Genomic DNA, 22236 nt, shown 5'->3' with positions numbered 1-22236 from the left:
ACCGCCTGCAACCTGCGCCCGCCAAACGAACACTCGGACATCGGGCCAATCCACACTGCAGCGTTTGCAGCGTCCGTGTACCTGTGTGTATGTGGCGTGCATGGCGTGCATGGCGTGCCAAGTAACGCCAAAAGTGCAAGGCGGCGCCGCACCCTATGAAGCCCCAGGCTTCCCCTGTCCCAAGGCCGAGAAGAGCGCCGGAGCTTAGCACAGCGTTGTGCTCCTGCCAGGCACTACTTGAGGCAGTTATCTTTATGGCATCGAGAGGCATGCACTGCACTTTGATACATCTGATCACTGGACTGCACTGCATGCACCGGACGGTGGGACGGTCTTTGTGCCCGTGCCGCATGCAGATCGTGGCACGCTGATGCTCCAGCACATGCACACTAGCACTCTAGGCTGGCGGAGTGTGCCGCGTTGTGCCGTGAGCCGTGAGCCGGTGATAAATTAAATCCACGATCCCCGGTGGTCTCGGTGTGGATCGTCGGTGCCAGCGCAGAAAGCGCAGCAGCAAGTTCGCGAAATTTATCAGCGGCCCGATACGCGAGGCGAGGTCTGCTAGGTCTTGACCCAGGGGAGACAGGGACGCGGCTCATCGTCAGCCTACCCGCCTGCAAGGGTTAGCCGACTTATCTCCATCACGATTGGGTTCAAGCTGATATTTTCCAGTGATCATAGCGAGGTGGAGGCAGCGTCCTTTGGGCTCTCCTGCGTTCATCCTTGAACACGGCTTGTGCAGCTCCTGCCTGCCCAGGGAGGATCAGGAATGGGACGACAGGCGTACCGATGTACGTGCAAGTGATCGCCGGGTGGCATGGGTCGGTGGGCAGACTAGGCAGCAGACAAAGCGTTGGGGAACTCCTGGAACTCCTGTACCCGCGAACCGCACGTGTCGTCGTGTCAAGCCGGCCGGTCGACCCGGCGCGAGACCCGCGTTTCACCACCCGCGACGCCCTTGGTGTGCCCTTTTTCCTTCTTGGTGTCCTAAGCTGCTCCGGTTCATTAGAGTTTGTCATTTATCGACCCCGGCCAGCCTAGGACTCGCACTTTCGCCTTTTCGTCGGCCATCCTTCTTTTCCACGTTTCCACCCTCTTCTCTCACACCACCACACGCACGCTGCACGTCGCCGACCGCTCTGCTCCGACCGCCGAGAGCAAGCGCCGAAAGACACACAACACTCGATCTGCGCCCCGCCTCCTCCCCTCCACACACACAGGACACGACGAAAACACCACCGCATTCATCTTCCCTCAATCCTCATTCCCTCACGCCCATCCTTGCCCTTCCCCAGAGTTACCTTGGATCCCATTGGCGCCTCACCGGTCAATTAACCCCCTAGCTCACAGCACACGTTACCGCGACCTCCGTACCGCGTACCTGCGTATCTGCTTCTCGGCTTAATTGCACTTTGGACATTGAGCGACCTTAGACCAAGTTGAGCTGGACTCATCAAACGACTGCAACGCAAGGATCTGAATCAATCTTCGATCTTCGGTCTCGGCAGCTAGGCTACGATCTACCCAGCTTAGCGCAGGACTGTCTGGACATTTCCTCGCATCTCGACTTTCCATCTTCCCCCATTTCCCAATCCGCAACAACAAAATGTCTCTCACTCGGGAGTCAGTCGTCGACTTTGTTCGGCCATTTGTCGAGCTCTCGTACCCCGTGAAGGGCTTTGAGAACGGAGTGCCGACGACGCTGTACAGCAAGGGCAGGCTCGACGTCCGGTATGTCATCTTCTGGGCCGTCGTGTTCAGCGTCCTTCGCCATGTGTCCATGAAGTACATTCTGTCGCCCCTCGCCCGACGAGTGATTCCGACACCGCCGCTCGACCACAAGCCGACATCACCGGCCATGGAGCGCCACCTGAAGCGAGTCGCAGCGAAGAAGAAGGAGCACAACTCTGTGCGCTTTGCGGAGCAGGCGTGGGCCATGGCCTACTGCACCGTGTTCTGGACCATCGGAATGGTGAGCTGGCAGCAGGGGAGGATGAGGAATGGAGAGAAGGTCTGGAAAAACGCTAACCGGATAGATCATTCTGCACCGAATCCCCAACCCGACCTCGCCGGAGCAGCTCTGGGGAACGTACCCGTACACGCCGCTGCCGGCACTCACCAAGTTCTACTACCTGGCGCAGCTCGGATGGTGGTTCCACCAGCTTTACGTGATCAACACGGAGAAACCGAGGAAGGACCACTGGCAGATGTTCGGCCACCACCTGCTGTCGATCGCTCTCATCGGCTCGTCGTACCTGGCGAACTACACTCGGATCGGCGTCGTTGTGCACTCCCTGATGGACTTCTGCGACATCCTGCTGCCTGTGAGTTGTTGCCTTCGTTCAGTGAACTAATGACAGCTCGCCAAGCTTCTGCGGTACATGGCGTTCTCCCGGGCGTGTGACGCCGCGTTCGTCGTCTTCCTCGTCTCGTGGATCATCACGCGCCAGGTCGGTCTCTTCCTCGTCATCAAGAGCGCCGCGGTTGAGGCGCCCAAGTACATTGCGTTCAAGTGGGACCCCGCGAACGGCCACTACCTGACGAAGGGCATGTACTACGGCTTCATCATCCTGCTCAGCATCCTGCTCGTGCTCTGCACGGTCTGGTTCTACATGGCGATCATGGTGGCCGTCCGTGTCGTGCGCGGCCAGGGCGCCGAGGACACTCGCTCCGACTCGGAGGACACGGACGACGACGCGATCTCGCTCGAGGACGAGGACGACAGCGTCATCCCCAACGGCCACACGAACGGCATCAACGGCCACGCCAACGGCCATGCCAACGGCAACGGTGTCACGAACGGTATCACGAACGGAAACGGTGTCAACGGCGTTAACGGGCATTCGAGCGCGGTCAACGGACACGCGAACGGGCTCAAGAACCGCAAGCACTAGTCGATAGACGATGAACGCATAGACCAGGCTACATTACTACTGCATCGATAGAGACGAATGTCAGACTTTGTAACACACGTGTGTCCACGCCCGTCCGTAGCGCCTGTAGGGCGCGCTAGACCCTCCGCCGGGCGTGCCGGCCAGTTTAGCACACCCGGCTCTATAGTGGCTGCATGGTTGCATTGAATCAACACTCAGCCGACGGCGCCGAGATAAGCATAAGTCAGCTGGACAGATATGGTACGAGGTGTCAGGTGTATCGGACCGGACGAGCCGAGGGAAGTGCAACTTTCAATCTCCAGAACCAGGCTATGACGTACGCCGACCCGGGCGCCGGATGTTCCTGGGGTTTGTGGTTCCTCATGTCTTCCCTCGACGCGTACCACTGCGCGCAAACGTTTCACCCTCCAACAATTTGCTATAGCTCCATCTCCCATATCCAACTAGCTCATATCTTAATCTCTGCGTACCATCGCAGATCGAACCGGCACACACTAACCATGGGCAGCACCGAGAAGGGCCAAGCCGTCATCGGCCGGCAGCAGTCGCCGGGCATGCGTGCCGCCAAGTTCATCTTCCACTCTGGCGTCGCCGCGTACATGATCTCGGCGTATCGCGCACTCAGCGTCATCACGGAGCGAGTCGTCACTGAGGAGGTAAGCTCACATGCTTTCTTGGTTGGGATCAAAGCTGACAGCAGGCTGGCGGCGACCTCCAGTTCCTGACCATTTGGGGGTGAGTAGCTCCACCGAACCCATCGGGGCCTTCCCCGTCACGAGAGTTGAACTTCGCGAGGAAGGAGGGTCGCAATGGGGAACAGCTGGATGTTCGTCCTCCGTCAGCTGACAGCAGCTTCCTCATGGCCACCGCGACGATGATCCTCTCGGCGATCTGCGACGTGTTCCCGGACAACTGGCGTGAGTACTGGAACGGAGATCGCATCGGACTTCACCTCTGGAGCTCCTCGACCGAATGTGAAGCTAACTTACAGTCGCCCGTGCGTCCAAGCGTGTCCTTGCTCTCGGCGCGATGCCGATCGAGCTGACGATCTCGGCGATCTACGTGAGTCGATGCTTCTCTGCCCCACAGCTCCACACCCTTGTCTTCGGCCGCTGTCCTCCGGTGGAGCCAAGGTTGTTGACAAACACTGGGTGTTGCTAAACAGCAAGCACACAAGTCAGAATTCGCTAACGCTTCGCAGTGGCCTCTTATCCTCTTCGCCCCCAGCCTGATTGTCCCTCCTGCCGACCCGCTCGCCGATGTGACCAAGATCGACGCCGGCGCTGAGCTCTTCTTCATCCCGCTCTGGATGGATTTGGGTCTGCACCTCGTGCCCGCCGTGGCGCTGCTACTCGGTGAGTTTGCATCAAACACTACTCCCCACTTTGGTGAAACATCACGGGGGAAAAGACACCGGTGTGGTGTTCTTCGGGCCACCCGAGCGCGGAGGCCGGTCAACCAACAGCTACATGATGGTTGTTCCCAGCTAACGCCAGACTTCTTCCTCCTCGAGAAGAAGTACACCCCTCCGACATCCACGCGCGGAGCCTTCCTGACCGCCCTCGGCGTCGCAACCGCCTACGCGACATGGGTCGAGCGCTGCGCCGCCCTCAACGGCAAGTTCCCGTACCCCTTCCTGACGGTTGCGAGCTTTGAGGACCGCTGCAAGATCTACGTCGGCGCGGGCGTGTTTGCGCTGCTCGTGTTCTGGGGTCTGAACGCGCTGCACAAGTGAGCGACCAGGTGCTCGGGGGAGATCTCTAGACGCTACTAAGGTGTGCTATGCATGCCCTTTATCGATACGTAGGGGTATACAGAGGTGAGCTGAGAGGTGCAGGGGTGCAGGGGTATCTACTGATCAAATGTTGACTGAATGGGAGGCGGGAGATGGTGACTAACCCAGGCTTGGCTAATCGGAGGTGGTGGCTTTGTTTCTTGGCGGCAGGTCGTGCTTAAGAAGTGGAACGTCTCCTTTCTACGCCGCAACCTCCTCGACGTGGGTTTCGGAACTGCTCTCCTCGCGGCGAGAGAGGCGCCTGCGCAGACGCACGAGGAGACCCTCATTCGGCCCCTCGGGCTCGGGGCCAGGCTCAGGCGCAGGCTCCTCGTACCCGGGCAGTTCCTCCTCTGTCTCCGGCACTGCAGCCTCGTCCTGGACCGGCCGGCCCATCCCGTCCAACGTCTCCGGCAGGTCGCGCGCGATGTACTGGGCGTACCGATCCTGACTCGGCTCCTCACCCCCAACGACCTGCGGCACCCACCTCAGGGGCGGGAATCGCGGCGTCGGGGGGCGGTACGCGGGCGGCGGGGTGCTGGGCAACATAGGGATACGCAGCGGCCAGGGGCCGGGGAGACAGTCGTGCCAGACCTCCTCCTGCTCCTCTTCCTCATCCTCACCCTCATCCTCACCCTCATCCTCACCCTCATCTTCATGGGCTTTGAGTGAGCGTGCGAGCGTGGGGGCAGGAGGCGGCGCGGGAGGAGGTTGGAGATGCGCCCGCGGGTTCGCCCATGGGATCCACTGCGGCTTCGGCTTCATCTTGATCGGGACCCGGTTCCAGGCCAGAGGGGTCGCGAAGGACAGCGAGCCGGGTGCGAACTCTGTCTCGGGCGGGGGCGGGGTGACGAGCGGTGGGTGAGGGGTGATGGAGCGTGGGCTGTCCTCCATTAGCTGACGACGAGGCTGGGGGGCCGAGGAGGCGGGGGTTGGCGCAGGGCTTGGCGCAGGGCTCGGCTTGGGCTCAGTTGACGGGGCCGGGATTGAAGGTTTCTTGAACTGGAGCGAGGGGAGTCTCTCCTCGATCTGAACCGGCCGATGGGACTTCCTGGTCTGAACCGACTGGAGTGTCTCTTCGGAAGGAACTGAGGGGAGAGTTTTCTCAGGATGCTGAGACGGGGACGTCTTCTCCAACGGAGCGGACTCCTCCAGCTCCTTCAACGGCTCAGCGTCCATCTTGGACGAGGGCGTATCCGGCGAAGGCTCCGGAGTCAGAGGCGCAGGCGTATGTGGATAGGGCACCGACATCCCGACGCCGTCGTCGTCGGAGTCACTCGACACCGCCTTCCACTTGCCCTTCGCGGCCCATGGGATCCTGGGAATGTCGTCCTTAGAATCTTCCTCACTGTCGGGCTTGGCACAGGTGGCGAGCGGCGTGCTCGCCGAAGGGCCAGCCGCGAGATTCGGCTCCGCGACGACGGTCTCCTGCAGGTCATCTGCCCCCTTCTCGGGGGAATCTTGGATGATGCTAGGTTCCGTTGCCTTCGTCGGCGCCTCGGTCGCTGAGGTACTAGGTCCAGGGAAGCACTCGTCGTCCTTCTGGACTTCATCCACCAGCGACTCCGTGTCCGAGTCGATCTCCTCGATGAACGCCTCCTTCTCGCGCGCCGTCTCCCCCGATCTTCCCGGCTGGTCGTCGCCGACGAGACCGAAGATGACTGCGAGCATGTATTGTTCCTCGACATCGATCTCCTCTTCCTCGTCCTCCTCCATGACCGTCGCCAATCTGCGAGGCCTCCGAGGCTGGGGCTCGGCCGCTCGTTGCTTCCCCTTCTCCTTCACGCCCTTCTTCTCCTTGGCGCTCTCCGGCTCCTCCTCACTTCTCTTCTCCTCCGTACTGTTCTTATCCTCCGCTTCGTACCTTCCCTGCGCACCGTTCTTCTCCTCCACAGGGAGCGGGACGAGGATACTCTCCGCCCGCCTTGTCTCCGCCCTCTTCACGATGCGCCTCTGTTCCGCATTCAGATTGGGTGGGAGGGTGTCCCGGCCTGGCGTGCTGAGAGACCTGAGAACCGTGCGGGTGATCATGACGAGGGGCTCCTTGGGCTTCTCGGTCTTCTTCTGGACCTCACCGCGAGGAAACAAGATATCCAGAACGACACCCTTGGGCGGAGGACGCCTGTAAACTGGCAAACGGGCGAAACGGACCATCTTAGTGCCGCGCGGGGGATTGCGGTGCGTGCACTCCTCCCCGACCGCAGCATAAGTATTTGCCTTGGTCGCAGCCCATCTCGCCTCCGCCCTGGCCACCAACACATCTTCGTCCTCCTCCTCGCTCTCGTCCTCCCACTCCCACGCCTCATCGGCAACCCGGGCCCTCCACCTCTCTATGGCCGACCCCTCGCGCCTGGCCTCCCTCGCGCGCTGGATATGGAGACGGACAAAGGCCCGCCGCGCCATCTCGCGCCGCGCGCGGAGACTCTGGCTCCGCCTCTCTTTGGCCAGTAAGCGCGCCGCGCGCTCAGATGCCGTCTCAGGCGGTCGATTCAGGCGTGCCATGCCCCGCTCGTCGATCGCGAAGCGGACACGCGTGGCGGCCTCGGGACGCAGCTCTGTCAACTTGCTGCTTCGTGACGTGAAGCGGAAACGCGCAGAGGACGTGCGGGACTTCGTGCCGAGGATGAGGCGGAAGCGGGCGCCTACACTGGAACGAGCTGGCTCTGTTTCGGCGTTGGAGGTGGGCTGAGGCGGCGGAGGAAAAGGGTCCGGAAGAGCGAGGGAGAGCGTGTTGACGCGGCGCCGAGGAGGACGGGGCGGGCGGCGTACCCCTGTTGCCTGTTTCGCCTGGTTTGCAGTCTTCTTGAGCGTCGCCCCCGCTGCTCCGGAGTTGGAAATCGGCTCGGGCGACTCGCACAGCGGCCCTGTGCTCAGAAGCTGTTTAGACGACTTGCCCCGCCTCGTGATCGGCTCGGGCGGACGGAGCGGCCACGGCCAGCGCGCCCTGCGTTCCTCGGTCGACATCGGCATGGCATAGTCGGGCGCGACACGTTCCGAATCCGACATGGGCTCGGGGGAAGCGCACATAACCAGCGTTGCTGGCGGTGAGTTCTTGTCCCCTTGAGGCTTGGGAGGATACTGGACCTGCCACGGGCGCACTTTGTGGTCGAGGTCCCACGCCCGGAGTCGTGGCGTGGGAGGCGGGGTTGACTCCGATGTTGAGGTCGGAGGTGGAGTATCGGAGGTCGGCGCAGGATTGGGAGGAGGAACGGCACAGGAGCGTATCGGCGAGCCTGTGGATGATGGGTCGTCCAAAGCCCCGGGGATCGAGTGCGTCTGCGTTTTGCCGGTCGGCGGCGGCCACGGGCTGCCGCCACTCATACTGATGGTGACGAGCGTGGTTTGAAGTAGTCGTTCGTAGCTGCCTACTGAGTGCTGATGGTCAGCAGCCAGCGACTGGTTGCGTAGATGAGGTGAGAGGATGAGTTGTTAGGAGTGAGGAGAAGTAGGAGAGAGGGAAAGTGAGTTTGTAGTATGAACGTGGAGAGGGCAGAGATTGACGCGGGAAGGTGGATGAGTGCGGGCTCGCCGTGTGTGCATGGCATGGTCTTATACCCTCTCGCCCGTTAAGTGATGCACACAGCGGTGCGGTGGTGCGCAAGCGTCCATGCTATGCTGAGTTCATCGTTGCACTATTGATCATGCTGTACCATGCACCAATGCTTTATCGCCTGCCCATTGATGAACAACGAGTAGTGCCACAAGCGCGCTGCATGCCCGCATGCGGCCTAGGGCGAGCCGAGTCCTGTGCTTCCAGAACGGCCGCTCGCAAGCATGCTACTCCCCGGTCTTGTTCTAGCACGGGATTGCCGGAGCGACAAAGAAGGTCCGATCGTTCCGATCGGCGCGGTGACAATGGTTTCTGCTGGGTGAGTTGCGATTTGCGCTGTCAGAGTTCAATCTGTTGTTGGTGTTGGTGATGGGCGCTGTCACCGCCCAATCTATTGGACCCGTTGTCAGGCCACCCCGCTTCACCGCCCACTCATCGATTATGATCAGCATGCACCACCTCGATCATTCTCCTCGCTGTCACTTCTTGATGAGGTGGTGACTGCAAACCAGCACTGTATATATGCCGCTCTCGCTACACTGAGGCATCCCCCAGCAGTGCCCTTGTGCACGACCAAAAACCTACTAGCTGCAGCACCCAAAACACCCAACTGACAGAGCCGGCCTCTCTCCCACACCTCTACGGAACCTCACGCCCACCATGCACACCCTTTCTTCCTCTTACCAGAACAACTCTGCCCTGAACATCCCCAATGACCATCCTTTCCGCGCCTCTCTCCCTCCTCGCCTCCGCATCACTGCCGACGGTGACATTCTCTCTGCCGTCACCGACAAGGCCATCCGCCGTCACGCCGCTATTGTTGATGGCCTGGCTATTCAGTCGGCCACTGCCAATCTGGACGATCTGATCGATCTGCATGACATCGATCTGCGCCCCTCTATGCGCCCCACCTCTGTCCTCTCCGTTACTTCAACGAGCTCCGATGCCTCCACTTCTTCTAGGGCGTCTGTAACTTCCGCCTCCACCGTCTCTGACAATTCGGATGCCTCGCGCAACTCCGATGCGAGCATGTCCAAGCTCGTTCGTACCCTGGGCAGCGATCCCTTCTGCAACCTCAACTCTGAGAACTCTGAGGCGGTGAACACGACTGTCACTTCCATTTGCCTCTCGCCTCGAGGTGTCATCAAGGCTATCAGGAAGTCCCGCATCAGCAAGTCTTGAGACGCCTCCAAGCCGAAAGTACACCCATTGTTCATCAAGCAGCATCCAGAAGCACTGTGAAAGAGGCCAGTGGCATCTCTATTCTACAAAAGTAACTAATCCTACTGTAATTGTAACAAGTTGTATGGCCCGACGATTAAAGTGGGTGGCATCCTGCAAGGGGCTGTGCACGAGGTCACTTCCGCATCTCGTTGGAACATCTCCGTGCGATGCAGCGAATACATAGGTTCATGCACTGTAATCATTCGAAGCAGACTTCTTCTCCAGTTGAGGCTTCCTATCGTCTGCAGCTTCCGTCCCAGAACCGGTCGTCGCTTGTCCTTCAGTCACCTGGCTGTACGGGGGAGGACGAGAAGCTGCTTCCTCGGGGAGCACTGGAGATACCGTGCGGACACCCAGAATGCCGTCGTAGTGCGCCAGGTCATAGCGCTTGCCTTTCTCTTTCTCGTACTCGCGCGGGTTGTGGTTCCACGCCAGCAACCTGCACAACTGACGGTCCTTGATCCTGTGTGGTGAGCATGGCTCATTGGAAACCCACTTACTCTTTGCTGCTGGGCGCTTGGAAGCGACCAGTCGGCTTGGTGTACTTCTCAACTTCCTGCTCGCCGTTATAGCCCTTGCCGTTGAGAATTGGCACGAGTAACTCTTCCAGCAGACGCTTCATGGTATGCCAGTGCTCGCCCTTCCGACGATTCTGAATGACGCCCAGCATCTGGAAGGGGAAGTCGTCCATCCTGTCACTGGAGACAAGCATGCAGTAGCGCTCGCTGTCGAACAGCCGATCCACCGATTTCTCCGTCACCTGGCGAGGGTACGGTCGCCACGCTGCTGGAAGCTTGCCTGCATCCTCTAGGTCAGACAGATGGGCCAGGTATTGGCTCATGTACTCTGCTTCCCAGAAGAGTTTGAACCGGATCTCCTGCCACGCTGTCGCTGCCCTCATGACTTGCGGGTAATATGTCCGCTCTAGGTTCATTTGCTCCTCGGTTGTCGGTGTACGAGGTGTTCCGCCAGAATCGACGAAGGGTGCGATGTCCCAAACGGCGTAGAGCGCGCATGCTAACGTGTACAGCTCTTGATAGCCTGACACAAGGGTGCGGAAACCGTTGCAGAGCTCCTCACGGGTGCAGGTTCGTTCCTGGTTTTGTGTGTCGCGCCAACCGAAGCTCTGAAAGTACACAGGCGGTGGGTGAAAGGACCGCCGGAAGTTTGCCCATCCCGTCTTCACTGGCGGCACAGTCACGTAGCGCACGACAAGCGACAGTCGTCCGTCGGCGCGTGCAATGTGATCCAGGACTGCGGTGGAGGAAGGCGGCGGCTTGACGACGAAATCATACCGGGCCGGCCAGTCCGGATACTCGTTCCACTGCGTCTTGTAGCCGTAGAGCGCCGGCATCGCTGCGACGACCACTGGGGTAGAGTATGCGTTGAGGCGAAAGTGAAAAGGGAAGACAGAAGAAGGGTTGCCATGGGGTGACAGCCTTCTTGACGTGAGCTTGGCGGTCCGTGCTCCTCTGTGAGACATCCTCGGATCCGTAGTCAGCGCACGCTGCTGAGCCAGTGATTGTGGCACAGTGGCGCCCAAAATTCGCAGCATTCCTGGAAATTCTTTCACGATCTTACGCCAAAGCTATCTCTAGTGTGCGCTCCGTTCGGTGCATGCGCCCTCTACATTGTGGCCACTACATTCCTGCCGAGTCTCTAGTCCACTTCATCCTCGGTTGTCTTCCTGTCGAGGCGACGTGGGTGGCAAACATAATGGCGCTGACCGCAGGCTCAAAGAGGAGAGCAACGAGAAGAGCCTCGAGAAGAACCACGAAAGGAAGGCGCAAAGAACACCAGCAAACCTACTGTCCACTGCCCTTCGTGCCAGTGGCCCTGGTTGAAGGGGGTGTGAAACGAAATAGACAACCCCGATCAGGCCAGCGGCCTGGGTGCAGGAAGGTGCTCGCCTACCTCGTCCGAAACCCTGATCCATAGTCTCCTGCGTCATAACGAACAATGTGACCATGTATATAGCGTACGATGATACATGCTCGACAAGTCTATCTATGATGCGAGTAAAGTAACTGAAGTTATCCCAAAAGCTGATTCTGTGATGTTAGGTGGTGGTGTTGGCGGGTGGGTGTTACTCCACGCAGCTGAGAGGTATTGGGAGGATGGGCTTGGAATCGGTGCCTGAAGCTCGGGTTCGAGAGCAGGCTGAGGCGTCGGATACCGCGCCCGAGCGAGCTTAACGCGCTAGTGTAGCCGCCGCTGATGCTGTCGGACTCACGCCGATCGGACGGTTCGCGGACGAAGTACGGCGTCGGCGCACTCGCGCCGCAGGTACGAATGCCGCTTCCAATTCCAGCGAGGCCACCCTGCTCTGGAGCCGGAAGTGGGATCGGCTGAACAAGAGGGTGATCACTGTGCCGTCGCGGTACCGAGGACGCGGGCGTGAGGCACTCGGTTGGCCCGACAGAGTAGTCCGTCGGCGTGGGCTGTCAGCTCGAGAGCGAGATTGGGCTTGCAGGTGTGAGAGGGCAGGAAATGGGGACAGGCTGGCGGTGATCTTGATGGGGTGGTTTCAATGGTTGTTGCTGCAGTGGAGGTCGATGTGGGTGTAGCAGAGAATGTGGTGGTGGTTGGGGTAGAGAGTGTGGACGTTGGGTTTGGGTGGTTGCGATTTTCTAGATCGCGTTGAGAGCGTCGCGCGGACTGGGCGTGCGCGTACGTTCGTCCTCCCAGGGCCGGATGAGGCCGTTGACACCGTTGGGCGGGTGCTCATCGAGCCAGAACTGCTCCGCGCTGGGGTTCAGGTCGAACTCGCTTTCGCTAGAGAAGGAGGGGTTGTGCGGCGCATGGCCGGTCACGTTGAGATTGTCGTTGGCTCGGTCGCCCATGCGCGACCCAGCGCGAGACGACGAGTACGCGTTATACCCACCGACGACGGGGGCGCTGGATGCCGCGACTGGCCCCTCTCCGGGCACGGTGTAGTACCCGTCCGAGACGGCTGTGGCGAAGCTCTCGGTCGAGCGTGCGGCTGCTGTTGCCTTGTACGCCGAGTCCTGCAAGTGCGCCGTAGGCGAGCGCGTGCCCCGCGTCATTATCGCGCGCACGCGAGGATCCTGCATCGGCATCGCTAGTGACTCGGAGGACGAGGCACGACCAAAGCTGCCAAAGTTCTTGCGCCGCGTTTGCAGGGGCGATGTCGTGCCATTAGATGGCTGATCAAGACTGTCGTCGAAAAAGAGGTTCAAGCTGTGCAGCGCGCCGACAAGGTCCCCCATGGAGGCGTTGTCGGGCACAGACACTGGCGGGCTCGGCATCTCGATGAGGCTGCCGTTCGACGGCCAGGCATCCGAGTTCGAAGCATTGACGCTCTTCATGTGACCCTTGCCGTCGATGTTCGGGTTGCTGCCGTTCTTGCCGTTGGCCAGGTCCGAGAACTGCAACACCGAGAAGTGCGCAGAGGCAGCACGACTCTCGACGGCGCAAGTGTTGAAGACTGCTTGCACATTGGAGCGAGTCACCTCGGACCGCTCACTTGCGTTCGGGACAGACCAGCCGGAGGACTCGATAGGTCCGAAGATGGGGTCGGTCGTGTCCGGTCCCGATGCGTCTATGTTGTTGAACGGCGGGAGGTCAAGGACCTCGAGCGCGCTCGACACATGCTTCGTCGAGACCAAGCGGAGAAGCGGGCGAGAGAGTTCGCGCGCGTGGGGCGACAGCGCGGGTCCGGCCTCGGGGTACGCCAGAACGAGCTTGAGGATTTGCAAGCTCTTCTCCCTCATCCAGTCGTTGTGATTGAGGGTGAAGCCGAGCAGTATAGTCACAAGCTCGAGAGGTTGTGACTTCAGGAAGTCACGCAGCAACTGTGCCGCCTGTCGGATAAAGTCATCCTTTGCGCGGAAGCGGTTGCGGGCAAACGAGGTCAAGAGGCGGGCGAGGCTAGCGTTGCCGCGCCGCTCAGCAATGTCTGCGAGGTCGGTCGCCATGCCTGCCAGCTCTTCGTTTGGTTCTCCGAGGTCGGTGGAGTGCAGCATCCAGGGCAGCGCCGCGGCGAAGCCGTGGAGCAGGCGACCGTCTTCCTCGTCGATGAGCTCGGATGATGGGACACTGGTGAGACGGCGCAGCACGTCGAATGTCATCATGTCCGTGGTAGATGACCGGAGGCCCATGAGCAGGAGCGACTGCAGGTGAGGCGGTGGTCCAGTGAGATCCGAGGGGCGGAATGAAACGAGGTGCGATACGACCGCCGGGTCGGCCAAGTTCGCTTTGTCGAGGGTATGCGACAGAAGGTCGACGACCTCGTTGAACTCAGCCTCGTATGGTGTCGTGAGACACGCAACGGCGCACCAGAAGATCTGAGGGAAGTTGCGCATCTCGTCCTCGGACTTGGAGCGCACGATGCAGGCAAATGTGCGCAGGAGCTCGTTGTTGAAAGCCTGGATCTCGGGTGATGAGCTCGCGATCGTACTGGACAGGCGCGCGAGAACGTCAGAGACCATGCGTGGAGTGATGTCGAGGGCAAGAACACGGAAGACCTGGAACGAGCGACACGCGAGGTGACGGATCGTGCACGACGTGGCCCAGTTCAGCGCGAGCGTGCCCCACTGCTTGCGCAGCGTTGGTTGGAGCTGCTGGAAAATGCCGAGGATCTTGAACAGGAGTGTCGACATCGGCGTCGGTGCGTGAGCAAAGGTCTGCGAGCTGCCGGCATCGTCATAAGACCAGAACAGGTCTGCTTTATGACGCGACAGCTTATTCGTCATCATCTCGGCCCCGTTCCAGATCTCGGCACGCTCCGCCGGAGGCATGTTCTGGATGTTCGTGTGGTCGCTGATCCAAGCACGGAGGACCTGGAACAGCACGGCCTGCGCCGACTCGCGCATGGATGTGTTCGGATCGTCGCAGTGAATGAAGGCGACGTGCAGCAGAGTCGGCAGCCGCGTTCGGAGCGAGGGGTCGCTGAGACGATGGGGTAGTAATTCGCCCGCAAAGAGCAGCGCCATTTGTCCCTGCGACAGCGGTTTGGTCCGCAGGGTGCTGGTGAAAAGAGCGTCCAAGTTGGCCAGAGACGTGTTAGGGCTTTCGGGCACATCTGTCTGGGCAGCGGATGCCATATCCGAAGGGTGGACGAAGCTGCAGATCTCCTCAAAGATGACGTCTCCGACCGGCGAGTTGGCGAGAGCCGCGATGATCTGCTGCGCATGCTGCACAAAGTCCGGACTACCACGCTTTGCGCCCTGCTCGAAGAGGAACTTGATGAGAGCCCTCGTGTTCCGCGACTGTCCTGTACCGGCGAAGCTGAGCAGGATCTCGCGCACCTCGTCCAGGTGGTCTGCGCTGAACCGGACCACGAGGTACATGATGTTCAGGAGCGATTGATGCTCGAGGGCGATCTCCTCCGGGCCAAGCTCTGAGGTGTCCGCCTCGAGTTCTAGGACCTTCAGGAACGGCGGAAGAATGCTGAGAGTAGCCTGTCGGCGGGGCGCTTCCAGCTGTCCGAGGCGCTTGGTGCACTCAGTCAGGAAGGGGAACGCCAGCTGTGGATACAAGTTAGCGAGCTTGGTGGCCATCTCGAGCTGGGCGCTACGGTACACATTGGGTGCCGCACTGCCGACAAGGGGCAGGAGGCCAGAAACCGACAGCTGGTCATCGGGGTCGTCAAAGAGCCAGACTGCGAGCTGGAACGCACGCTGGCGCACTGCCGCTACGGGGTGGCCAAGCTTCGACAGCGACAGGCACGCGCGCTGGGCTGGCGGCAGCTTGATGGTACCGTCGCTGATGACGTCCGCGAGGATGCCGAAGAAGCTGGCATCGAGAGAGAAATGCTCGCCTTCGCCAAAAGACTGATGCAAGACTTCGTCTGAGAGTCGAGGGACGTCCCAGTTGTACTTGATCAGGGCGGAAAGAGCCTTGCGGGCCGTGTCGTGGTTCGAGCTCTGTGATGTTTGGAACATGCCTCGAATCCAGCGGAGGACCATTAAGGGGTCGACGATGTGATCCGTCTGCGACGGAACCGTTTCCGGCGCACTGATCAGTCGGCCCAGACACAGGCTGGCCATCGCCTCCGCAGAGGCGGCTGAGAGTAATTTCATTTTCGACTGCAGGACGTCGACGTACTGAGCCTTGTCGTCTCCGCGGTACGAGTCCGCGGCCTGCTGGAGTGTGTGCGACACGCGCGCCTTGGCGATATCAGGGCGGCGTCCGACGTTGCACCAGTCGTAACAGAGTTTAAAGATGCCGGCACGAGTGTCCGGGCTGAAGAATCGGTCGCTTCCGCCGAGCTGGCCGAGCGCAGTCGAGAGGTTGTCTACGACAATACAGAAGTAGCGCCGCAGACTCTGCAAGTCGTAGTCCACCTGGACCAGGGGCTCAGCGAGAAGGTTAAAGGTGATCTTCACGAAGCCGATGAGATTGGACAGATTCGCGAGATGATTCGGGGAACGGCCGTCGATGATGAGCGGCGACACGAGGCGGAACACATGGGCTGCAGCCGTCCACTGTACGCCAGATAAGGAGGGCCGGCGCATGGTAGGGCTCTCCCTCGTTTGCCCCCTAGGCTCGTTGCGAGAACCGTTCTGGTCGTAAAGTCGACGAACGTGGTAGAGTAAGGCCTCTGACAGTTGGCTGAGCGCTGGAAGGCGAATCGAGCCTAGCGAATACACAGCAGCGTCCTGGAACCGCTTGTCCTCTGACTCCATGACGCGGATGAGGAACGGGAAGATGGCGGGAGAAATCACAACCTCGGGAGACATGGTGGCGTCCAGCTTACGAGGTGTGGGCAGAGACTTCGTAGGGTCTACCACAGCACAGAGCACGGAGAAGTAGAGCCGCCACTGATCGGCCAAGATAGCAGGATCAGACGTCGTGCGGTTCACAGCAGATGGATTCGTGTGTAACCTGGGGTTGCGCGAGTTCGCTACAGAGCTGAGGTGGGAGATGTTGCGCACAACCGTACTCGCGAGTACGGAGCGCAGCTCGACGACGCTGTTCGGGAGGCTGTCGTACACCTTTCCGATGAACGCGGGGAGGATGACAGCCCACAGTGCCGCATCCTTGCTCTGCTGGCTTTCGGCGATGTGCTGAATGAGCTTCGGTACTCGGATGGCGGCGAGACGTGCCCGGTCCTGCTCCGTGAACGCCGCGAGTCTTGACAGGGCGATATAGTCAGACTCCTCGACTGTGCCCTCGTACATCTGCAGGACGCAGGAGATGGGGGGCTTCTCGAGCAAAACTCTGCTGTAGCGGAATGGCTCCGACGGCCCACGTGCTTCGCCTGTGAAGTCGCGTGCGGCCGCAAACACGGGAAGTGCAAGTTGTCTGAGGTTCTGGCTGGACGAGCACAACAAGAACAAGCCGGCGCCGTCCACTTTGTTGACGTATTCGGCGTCGAAGGGTACCGGGTTCTCCATGGACCGCTGGTGCGTCGCAAGCGTCTCAAGGACGTCCACCCAGACCTTGACGACGCGGACGAGCTGAGACTCGAGAAGACGCGTACCGATGAACTGGTCGCGGAACACGTGTCTCGTCTCGAATATGAACTGGCGATATCGATCCACAAGGGACCGCCCGATCTCCGGGTCCTGCGCTACTCTGCGCATGGTTCGCGACGCCACGTCGCACACCATGGGATCGGCGGAGAACGTCGCCCGACAAAGGATATTGATGATGTTGTCGTTGCTGCTCGTGACATTCGATGTCGGTAGCAAAAACGGCAGCGTCTCCAACACCGCAGCAAGCAGTCGGAATGTTGACTCGTTCTGCTTCGGGTATCCAACGTGCACGTCGCCATGCTTGCGAGTAACCTGTTCGCCTGATCCCTCCCAACCGGCGCTAGAGGCATGTGCCGCGATGGTCACCGTATCACCAGATAGGAGTACACTGCCCACCGTCCGGTCGCAGCTGAGGAGCACATTAATGATCATGGGCCCACAGCGCTTCAGGAACTCATCCGCCTCGGGGATGTTGTGAATCGACTCAGGCAGGTTGGGGCAATCGATAGCATCGAAGTCGAACGTCGTAAAATCAGCGCTTTTAGGCAGGCTGACTGGGTTGTTCGCTGCCAGACACTCGAGCGTCTTCGTGGCAGCCTGAACAGCAACATACGCACGTTCCGGGAACATAACTTCGCCTGCGGAGCCATCGGCAGCTCGAGGCGGCACACAGTCCAGGAGGAACTCGGCAACGAGCTCCTGACCAAAGTCGAACTGCCGGGCCATTACGTAGTGCAAGATTGCAACGAACGGATCCAGAGGCAGATCCGTTGGCAGGAGCTGACCAGTGTTGACCGGGAAGTGGTTTCGGAGGAGACCTTCTAGTCGTCGTCTCGTTGAAGTAGAACTCTCCGGACAGCGATTGAGATAGACCCAGAGCAGTCGCACAAAAGCGTTCATGCCAACGGCTCGACTTGTCCTGTCCTTCGTCTTGGAGGAAATGGAGTCAATGCACGCCTGCCAGTGCTCCATGAACACTTCACGAGGGGACACGCTGAGCGCGACCACGACAAGTGGGAATGCCACATTCCAATAGCGAGGCTTGGATGCCATGACCATTGCACGCTGCAAAACAGTTGCCACTGCCTTGGACCACAGCGGATGGTTGACCTCGGCCGTGGCGCTCTCAATGACGGGGTGCAGCAGATGCGTGAAGGTCTCCGCAAAAGCGCTTTTGAGGGAGTTGCCGTGAGCGTTCACGAAGAACACAGAGAGCGTTTGCAAGAACTCTGAGGCCATCTCGAGGTTATCGTCCGGATAGACCTTCAGCTTCAGGTGCCGCACACCCTTCAAAATGTGCTCTACTCGGGCATCGAGGTCCTTCGGCGCGGCAGCGTTCAGAGTTCCAATTTCGTGGGTGAACCGTTCGCTGACGGTGAGGAAGCGGCTGTTGGAGAGCTCGCCGAGGAAGTCCACCAACAGATTTGAGAGGTCCTTCCTGATGTAATCGTCCGGCCGCTCCGACTTGAACAGGTTAAAAGCCGCGTTCTCGAGGTTGAGAGCGACGTCTTCTCCCAGGTCTTGCGGCGGGACAGATTGAACGATACCGAACAGGGCTCGGTAGTACATGTACTTGGCCGCAGAGGTTTTGCGGCTGTTGAGAATGTAGGCGGCCTCGTCCGGCCGCAGCTGCACCATCGATTGCTTGAGCTGGTTCCTAACCTCCGCAGCAATCATTGGCTCGCACTGAACACGGCACCACGAACTCAGAACGTCAAGCACCCGTCGAGCGTGTCGTCGTGAGCAATTTGCCAGCTGGTTCAAAGTGTCATCGAAAGTGGAATCCACGCCCTGCTCTAGGATCGATGCGAGAGACACTTGGGAATTCTGGTATTAGCTGAAGATACAAACGTAAGCTTACCAAAGGCTTAGAAGTGACCTTCTTCATCTTCTTCTCAGCCAGTTCCCTGAAAGAGTGGAAGACGACCTTCAGAGCCTCCTCTGCGGGAGTCTTACCGAAGGACTCGAACGCCTCTACCATGTGGATCCCGCTGATGCTACTCTTCTTGCCGAAGCTTCCGAGTCCGCTAGTGTCACTGCCCTGCCGCCCAGCACGCGACGGCGCTGAGCGATAAGGACCGGACGGCATCGCCGGCATCGGGTAGTCTTCCGCTCGGAAGTTCGACGAGCCGCCAGACGTGTTCGATCGCCCTCCATAAGATCGGTGGGAAGAGCCGAGCGTCGCCACAGACTGCTTGCGCTCGTTGTAGTGCACCGAAGGCGCTACCGTCGAGTGTTGAGACACATGCGACTGGGAAAGCTTCGTGCGTTCGCGCGGCCGAGTCGAGACGGAGGACGTCCCCGACGGCGGTGACGGCGGTGTGTCGAAGCGGGAGAACGGGTTGCGTAACGCCGGATAACCTGGCTGACCTTGTTGGGCATACGACTGCGATGAAGGCATCGGCGGCACAGCCGGCATCGACTGCTTATCTTGTGACTTGAACACATTCTTCAGCGACGCAAACGAGCCCTTCCGCGTGCTGAGTAGACTTGGGCCTGACCCGGATCCATGAGGACCATGAGCGAGCAGCGATGATGACGAGCCGTTCGAGAACTTGCCGAGCCGTGCGACGGGCGGCGGATCAAGGCCCAAGTCGTGCGAGGACGCCGACTGCCCCAAGCCGCTCGCGCCTTTGGATGTACCTGGACGTGGTAAGGAACCGAAGAAGCGCGTGCTGCTGGGCGGGTCGAACGACATGGCCGACTCTGACCGTTGCGGCGGCGGAGCGTACACATCGGGCTCCGGTGAGCTGCTGGCTGTCCCCGTGCCGAACGCTGAACGGCCAAAGGAAGGAAGGGTGAGGTCGTCGTCATCGTCGAAGTCTGCTCTAGTCAGCCAACGGTCGAAATCTGGAGAACATTACGCACCAGGGATTACGATCGCCTCAGTCATTTTGGGTGGGTGCAGGAATGATAGAGAGTCGAACTAGGAGAATAAGCCCATCAAGGGCTGCAGAGAAGTCGTGAAGAGTCTTGCTATCGCCCGCGATGAATTCAAGCTCTGGTGTCGTTTGGTGCAGTCGTCGATGATCGTTGCGGAGTGTTCTCATCTAACGTCGAGGCTCTGCAGACAGCCATGCGTCCCGACGCGCCCTTGGGCCGCACTGAAGGACGCGGGGCCCACTCACCTACCAAGCCACAGAGCTCTGACGCGTATAACGCCGAGACCAGGCAGGGGTTCGATTCCTGCCAGGGTCCTTGATTCGAATGCGACTTAATCAGAAGATGTGCAAGCACCTTGGGGCGATGATGTGCACGAAGCGGATGAAAGCTGTGGGCTGATGACCTCTGAAGAAGACTATGGACATGGACGTAACGACAAAGATAGCGTCCATCAGAACAGCCCCCGGTTGCCTGAGCACCATTCGCGCAAAGATGATGCCAACGAGGTCGCTACCAGAGAAAAGTACATTGATGCATAATTGGTAACACCTCGAGCTATCACTCCTCCTTCATTTCCACCTTAACCTCCCCGATCCATGGGGGGACCTCGAACGCAACTGTCTTGACTTCAAGAGTTTCAAGGCAGACAAGTGCGACAGTGCCAGTGGCCGCAAAACTCGGCAGCATAACAATTCTGGTCTTGTCCTCGTCGCCGACTAAGGCCGTCTCGAACTCGGGTTGGTTCCCGACAACGTACACGTTGGGCCGTTCGCGGATGATGAAGGGGTCGTTGTCCGGGAACGGGTAGATCCAAAGAGTGTCCGGAGCCGTCGGGGCGATGTGACGCCACTCGAGCGTCCGCTTCGCCATCGGTAGGCGCGACTTGCCAGGCAGGTACTTGAACACATCGTCGATCGTTTGTCCTCCTGAGCACAGGAAGCTATCTGTCAGCCAGCGCGGCCTACGCTGAAGCTTACCTCCGGTCACCGATCTCGAGCCAAGTGGGATTGGTGTTACACTCAAGTCCCTCCATCTTCTTTCCTCCAAACATGACCTTGGGCATGGGCTGCTGCGGCAGAACAGCTCCACCCGGGTCTGAAGGTCCCGGGACGAGATTCATGGGCAAGGACGACGCCAGCAAATCCGAGAGCATGTGGGCCAAGTTCTTCGTCGGGTGATTCAGGTCCGCCTTCTGAGCACCAGAGCCGAAGCGTTTCTGTAGTTAGTAAGAAGGCGTAATAATGTCACTCACGATCTTGCGATCATCCTGCCCCTTGATGGGTGCAGCTAGAGTGTTCCCCGCAAAGATCACACGGGCTATCCGTGATCCTTCCAGTTGGTCCTGTCGTGTTAGTACGAGAGCAATGCACTTCACTCACCTGGGCGCCGCCATTCTCTCCCATGAGCCACTCAACAAGCAGCTCCGACTTCAGATCCGGCGCAGAGGTCTCATTACCAACTGAAAGCCCCGATACGAGCGCAACCCACGTCTTGCTCTCTGGTTTGTCTGAATATCAGCTACCGCCGGGCCAAGCGCTCACCATCGTCAACATCCATGCTCTCTCTTGCCTTCCCCTTGCCGTTAGCTGTGCCCGATGAGCTGGGATGGTAAACATCGGGCATGCCGGCGAAGCAGAGTTCCATCACTTCGAAATCGCCGCTAGAGTTCTCGAAGCCCAAGACGCCCATGATAACTCCAGTGACAAAGCCACCACCTTCGCGATCGCGCTCCTTCCGAATGACATCTCCGACTAGGCGAACACGTCCAGACTCGTCCTCCAGATGCACGGCGTCCTGGCTGGAGTAGAACTTCGGACGAGGAGCAGGAGGGGCGATCCAATTCTGAACGTCAGACGGGCGCATAAACAAGATGAGGCTGCAGACTCACACTTCGCGCCATATCCTCAAGGACGTTTGGCTTCAGGGGCATGTCCATGTAAACAGTGCCGACGATGTAGCATGGCTGCCCTCTGTTGAGGTCGAGAATACGGGGGAGAAGTCGAGGTTTGACTAAGGTCAGATAGTTCCTGAATATGTACCCACAGTGACGCTCAGCCCACAGACGCTTCGCGTGCTCTTCTACGATGGGTCGAAGCTCCACCAAACGGACGAAGTAGACGTTGGCGTATTGGTGCTTGAAGGACCGCTTCGAGGGATCGATCAGGAAGGGTTTGGACAGCTCTGGAAGGGAGGAGTAGGGCACCGACGGCCTACGAAGCACATCTCCTGCTTCCGGCTTGGCCTCGACTGCCATGGCGATGCGATTTTGTGTGGCGACTGTTCGGGGAAAGAGAATGGGTGAGGTCAGACATTGCGGACTCTGGAATCTGACGCGTTCATGAGACGCGACTGTGCGGAAATACCCCCGCGGCTGACTTTCGAGATTACCTCACCTGGTGTCACAACAACAAATGTCTTCCTTCTTTTCGGTTTGCCACCCCTACCTTCTTACCATACTTCATACCTCTG

The 22236-nt window shown here is 59.5% G+C and overlaps 7 protein-coding genes across 7 annotated transcripts; 3 read left to right on the top strand and 4 right to left on the bottom strand.

Moving 5' to 3' along the window:
- Nucleotides 1-1606: 1606 nt before the first annotated feature.
- Nucleotides 1607-2894, top strand: A1Q1_05040 (longevity-assurance protein-like protein; the record flags this gene model as incomplete). Its single annotated transcript, XM_014321847.1, has 3 exons — nt 1607-1972; nt 2037-2324; nt 2370-2894. The coding sequence occupies 3 exons, from the start codon at nt 1607-1609 to the stop codon at nt 2892-2894; spliced, it is 1179 nt and encodes a 392-aa protein (XP_014177322.1).
- A 500-nt stretch (nt 2895-3394) lies between these two features.
- On the top strand, nt 3395-4629 carry A1Q1_05039 (uncharacterized protein; the record flags this gene model as incomplete). Its single annotated transcript, XM_014321846.1, has 5 exons — nt 3395-3550; nt 3613-3629; nt 3690-3811; nt 3886-3956; nt 4096-4629. The coding sequence occupies 5 exons, from the start codon at nt 3395-3397 to the stop codon at nt 4627-4629; spliced, it is 900 nt and encodes a 299-aa protein (XP_014177321.1).
- Nucleotides 4630-4869: 240 nt separating this feature from the next.
- Nucleotides 4870-7989, bottom strand: A1Q1_05038 (uncharacterized protein; the record flags this gene model as incomplete). The annotated part of the gene is made up of 1 exon (XM_014321845.1): nt 4870-7989. The coding sequence occupies one exon, from the start codon at nt 7987-7989 to the stop codon at nt 4870-4872; it is 3120 nt and encodes a 1039-aa protein (XP_014177320.1).
- Nucleotides 7990-8878: 889 nt separating this feature from the next.
- A1Q1_05037 (uncharacterized protein) lies at nt 8879-9400 on the top strand (the record flags this gene model as incomplete). Its single annotated transcript, XM_014321844.1, has 1 exon — nt 8879-9400. The coding sequence occupies one exon, from the start codon at nt 8879-8881 to the stop codon at nt 9398-9400; it is 522 nt and encodes a 173-aa protein (XP_014177319.1).
- Nucleotides 9401-9628: 228 nt separating this feature from the next.
- On the bottom strand, nt 9629-10925 carry A1Q1_05036 (uncharacterized protein; the record flags this gene model as incomplete). Its single annotated transcript, XM_014321843.1, has 2 exons — nt 9629-9881; nt 9943-10925. The coding sequence occupies 2 exons, from the start codon at nt 10923-10925 to the stop codon at nt 9629-9631; spliced, it is 1236 nt and encodes a 411-aa protein (XP_014177318.1).
- An 881-nt stretch (nt 10926-11806) lies between these two features.
- Nucleotides 11807-19777, bottom strand: A1Q1_05035 (cell polarity protein; the record flags this gene model as incomplete). The annotated part of the gene is made up of 4 exons (XM_014321842.1): nt 11807-12072; nt 12117-18675; nt 18746-19707; nt 19753-19777. The coding sequence occupies 4 exons, from the start codon at nt 19775-19777 to the stop codon at nt 11807-11809; spliced, it is 7812 nt and encodes a 2603-aa protein (XP_014177317.1).
- A 548-nt stretch (nt 19778-20325) lies between these two features.
- On the bottom strand, nt 20326-22021 carry A1Q1_05034 (DNA polymerase delta, small subunit; the record flags this gene model as incomplete). The annotated part of the gene is made up of 6 exons (XM_014321841.1): nt 20326-20707; nt 20745-20959; nt 21020-21109; nt 21147-21265; nt 21309-21609; nt 21656-22021. 6 exons carry the CDS (start codon nt 22019-22021, stop codon nt 20326-20328), a joined length of 1473 nt encoding a protein of 490 aa, XP_014177316.1.
- Between the last annotated feature and the right edge of the window lie 215 nt (nt 22022-22236).

This window comes from Trichosporon asahii, assembly GCF_000293215.1.
Source record: "Trichosporon asahii var. asahii CBS 2479 unplaced genomic scaffold scaffold00071, whole genome shotgun sequence".
NCBI lineage: Eukaryota > Fungi > Basidiomycota > Tremellomycetes > Trichosporonales > Trichosporonaceae > Trichosporon > Trichosporon asahii.
The sequence above is the reverse complement of the archived record's forward strand: the minus strand, read 5'-3'. Positions and strand labels throughout refer to the sequence as shown.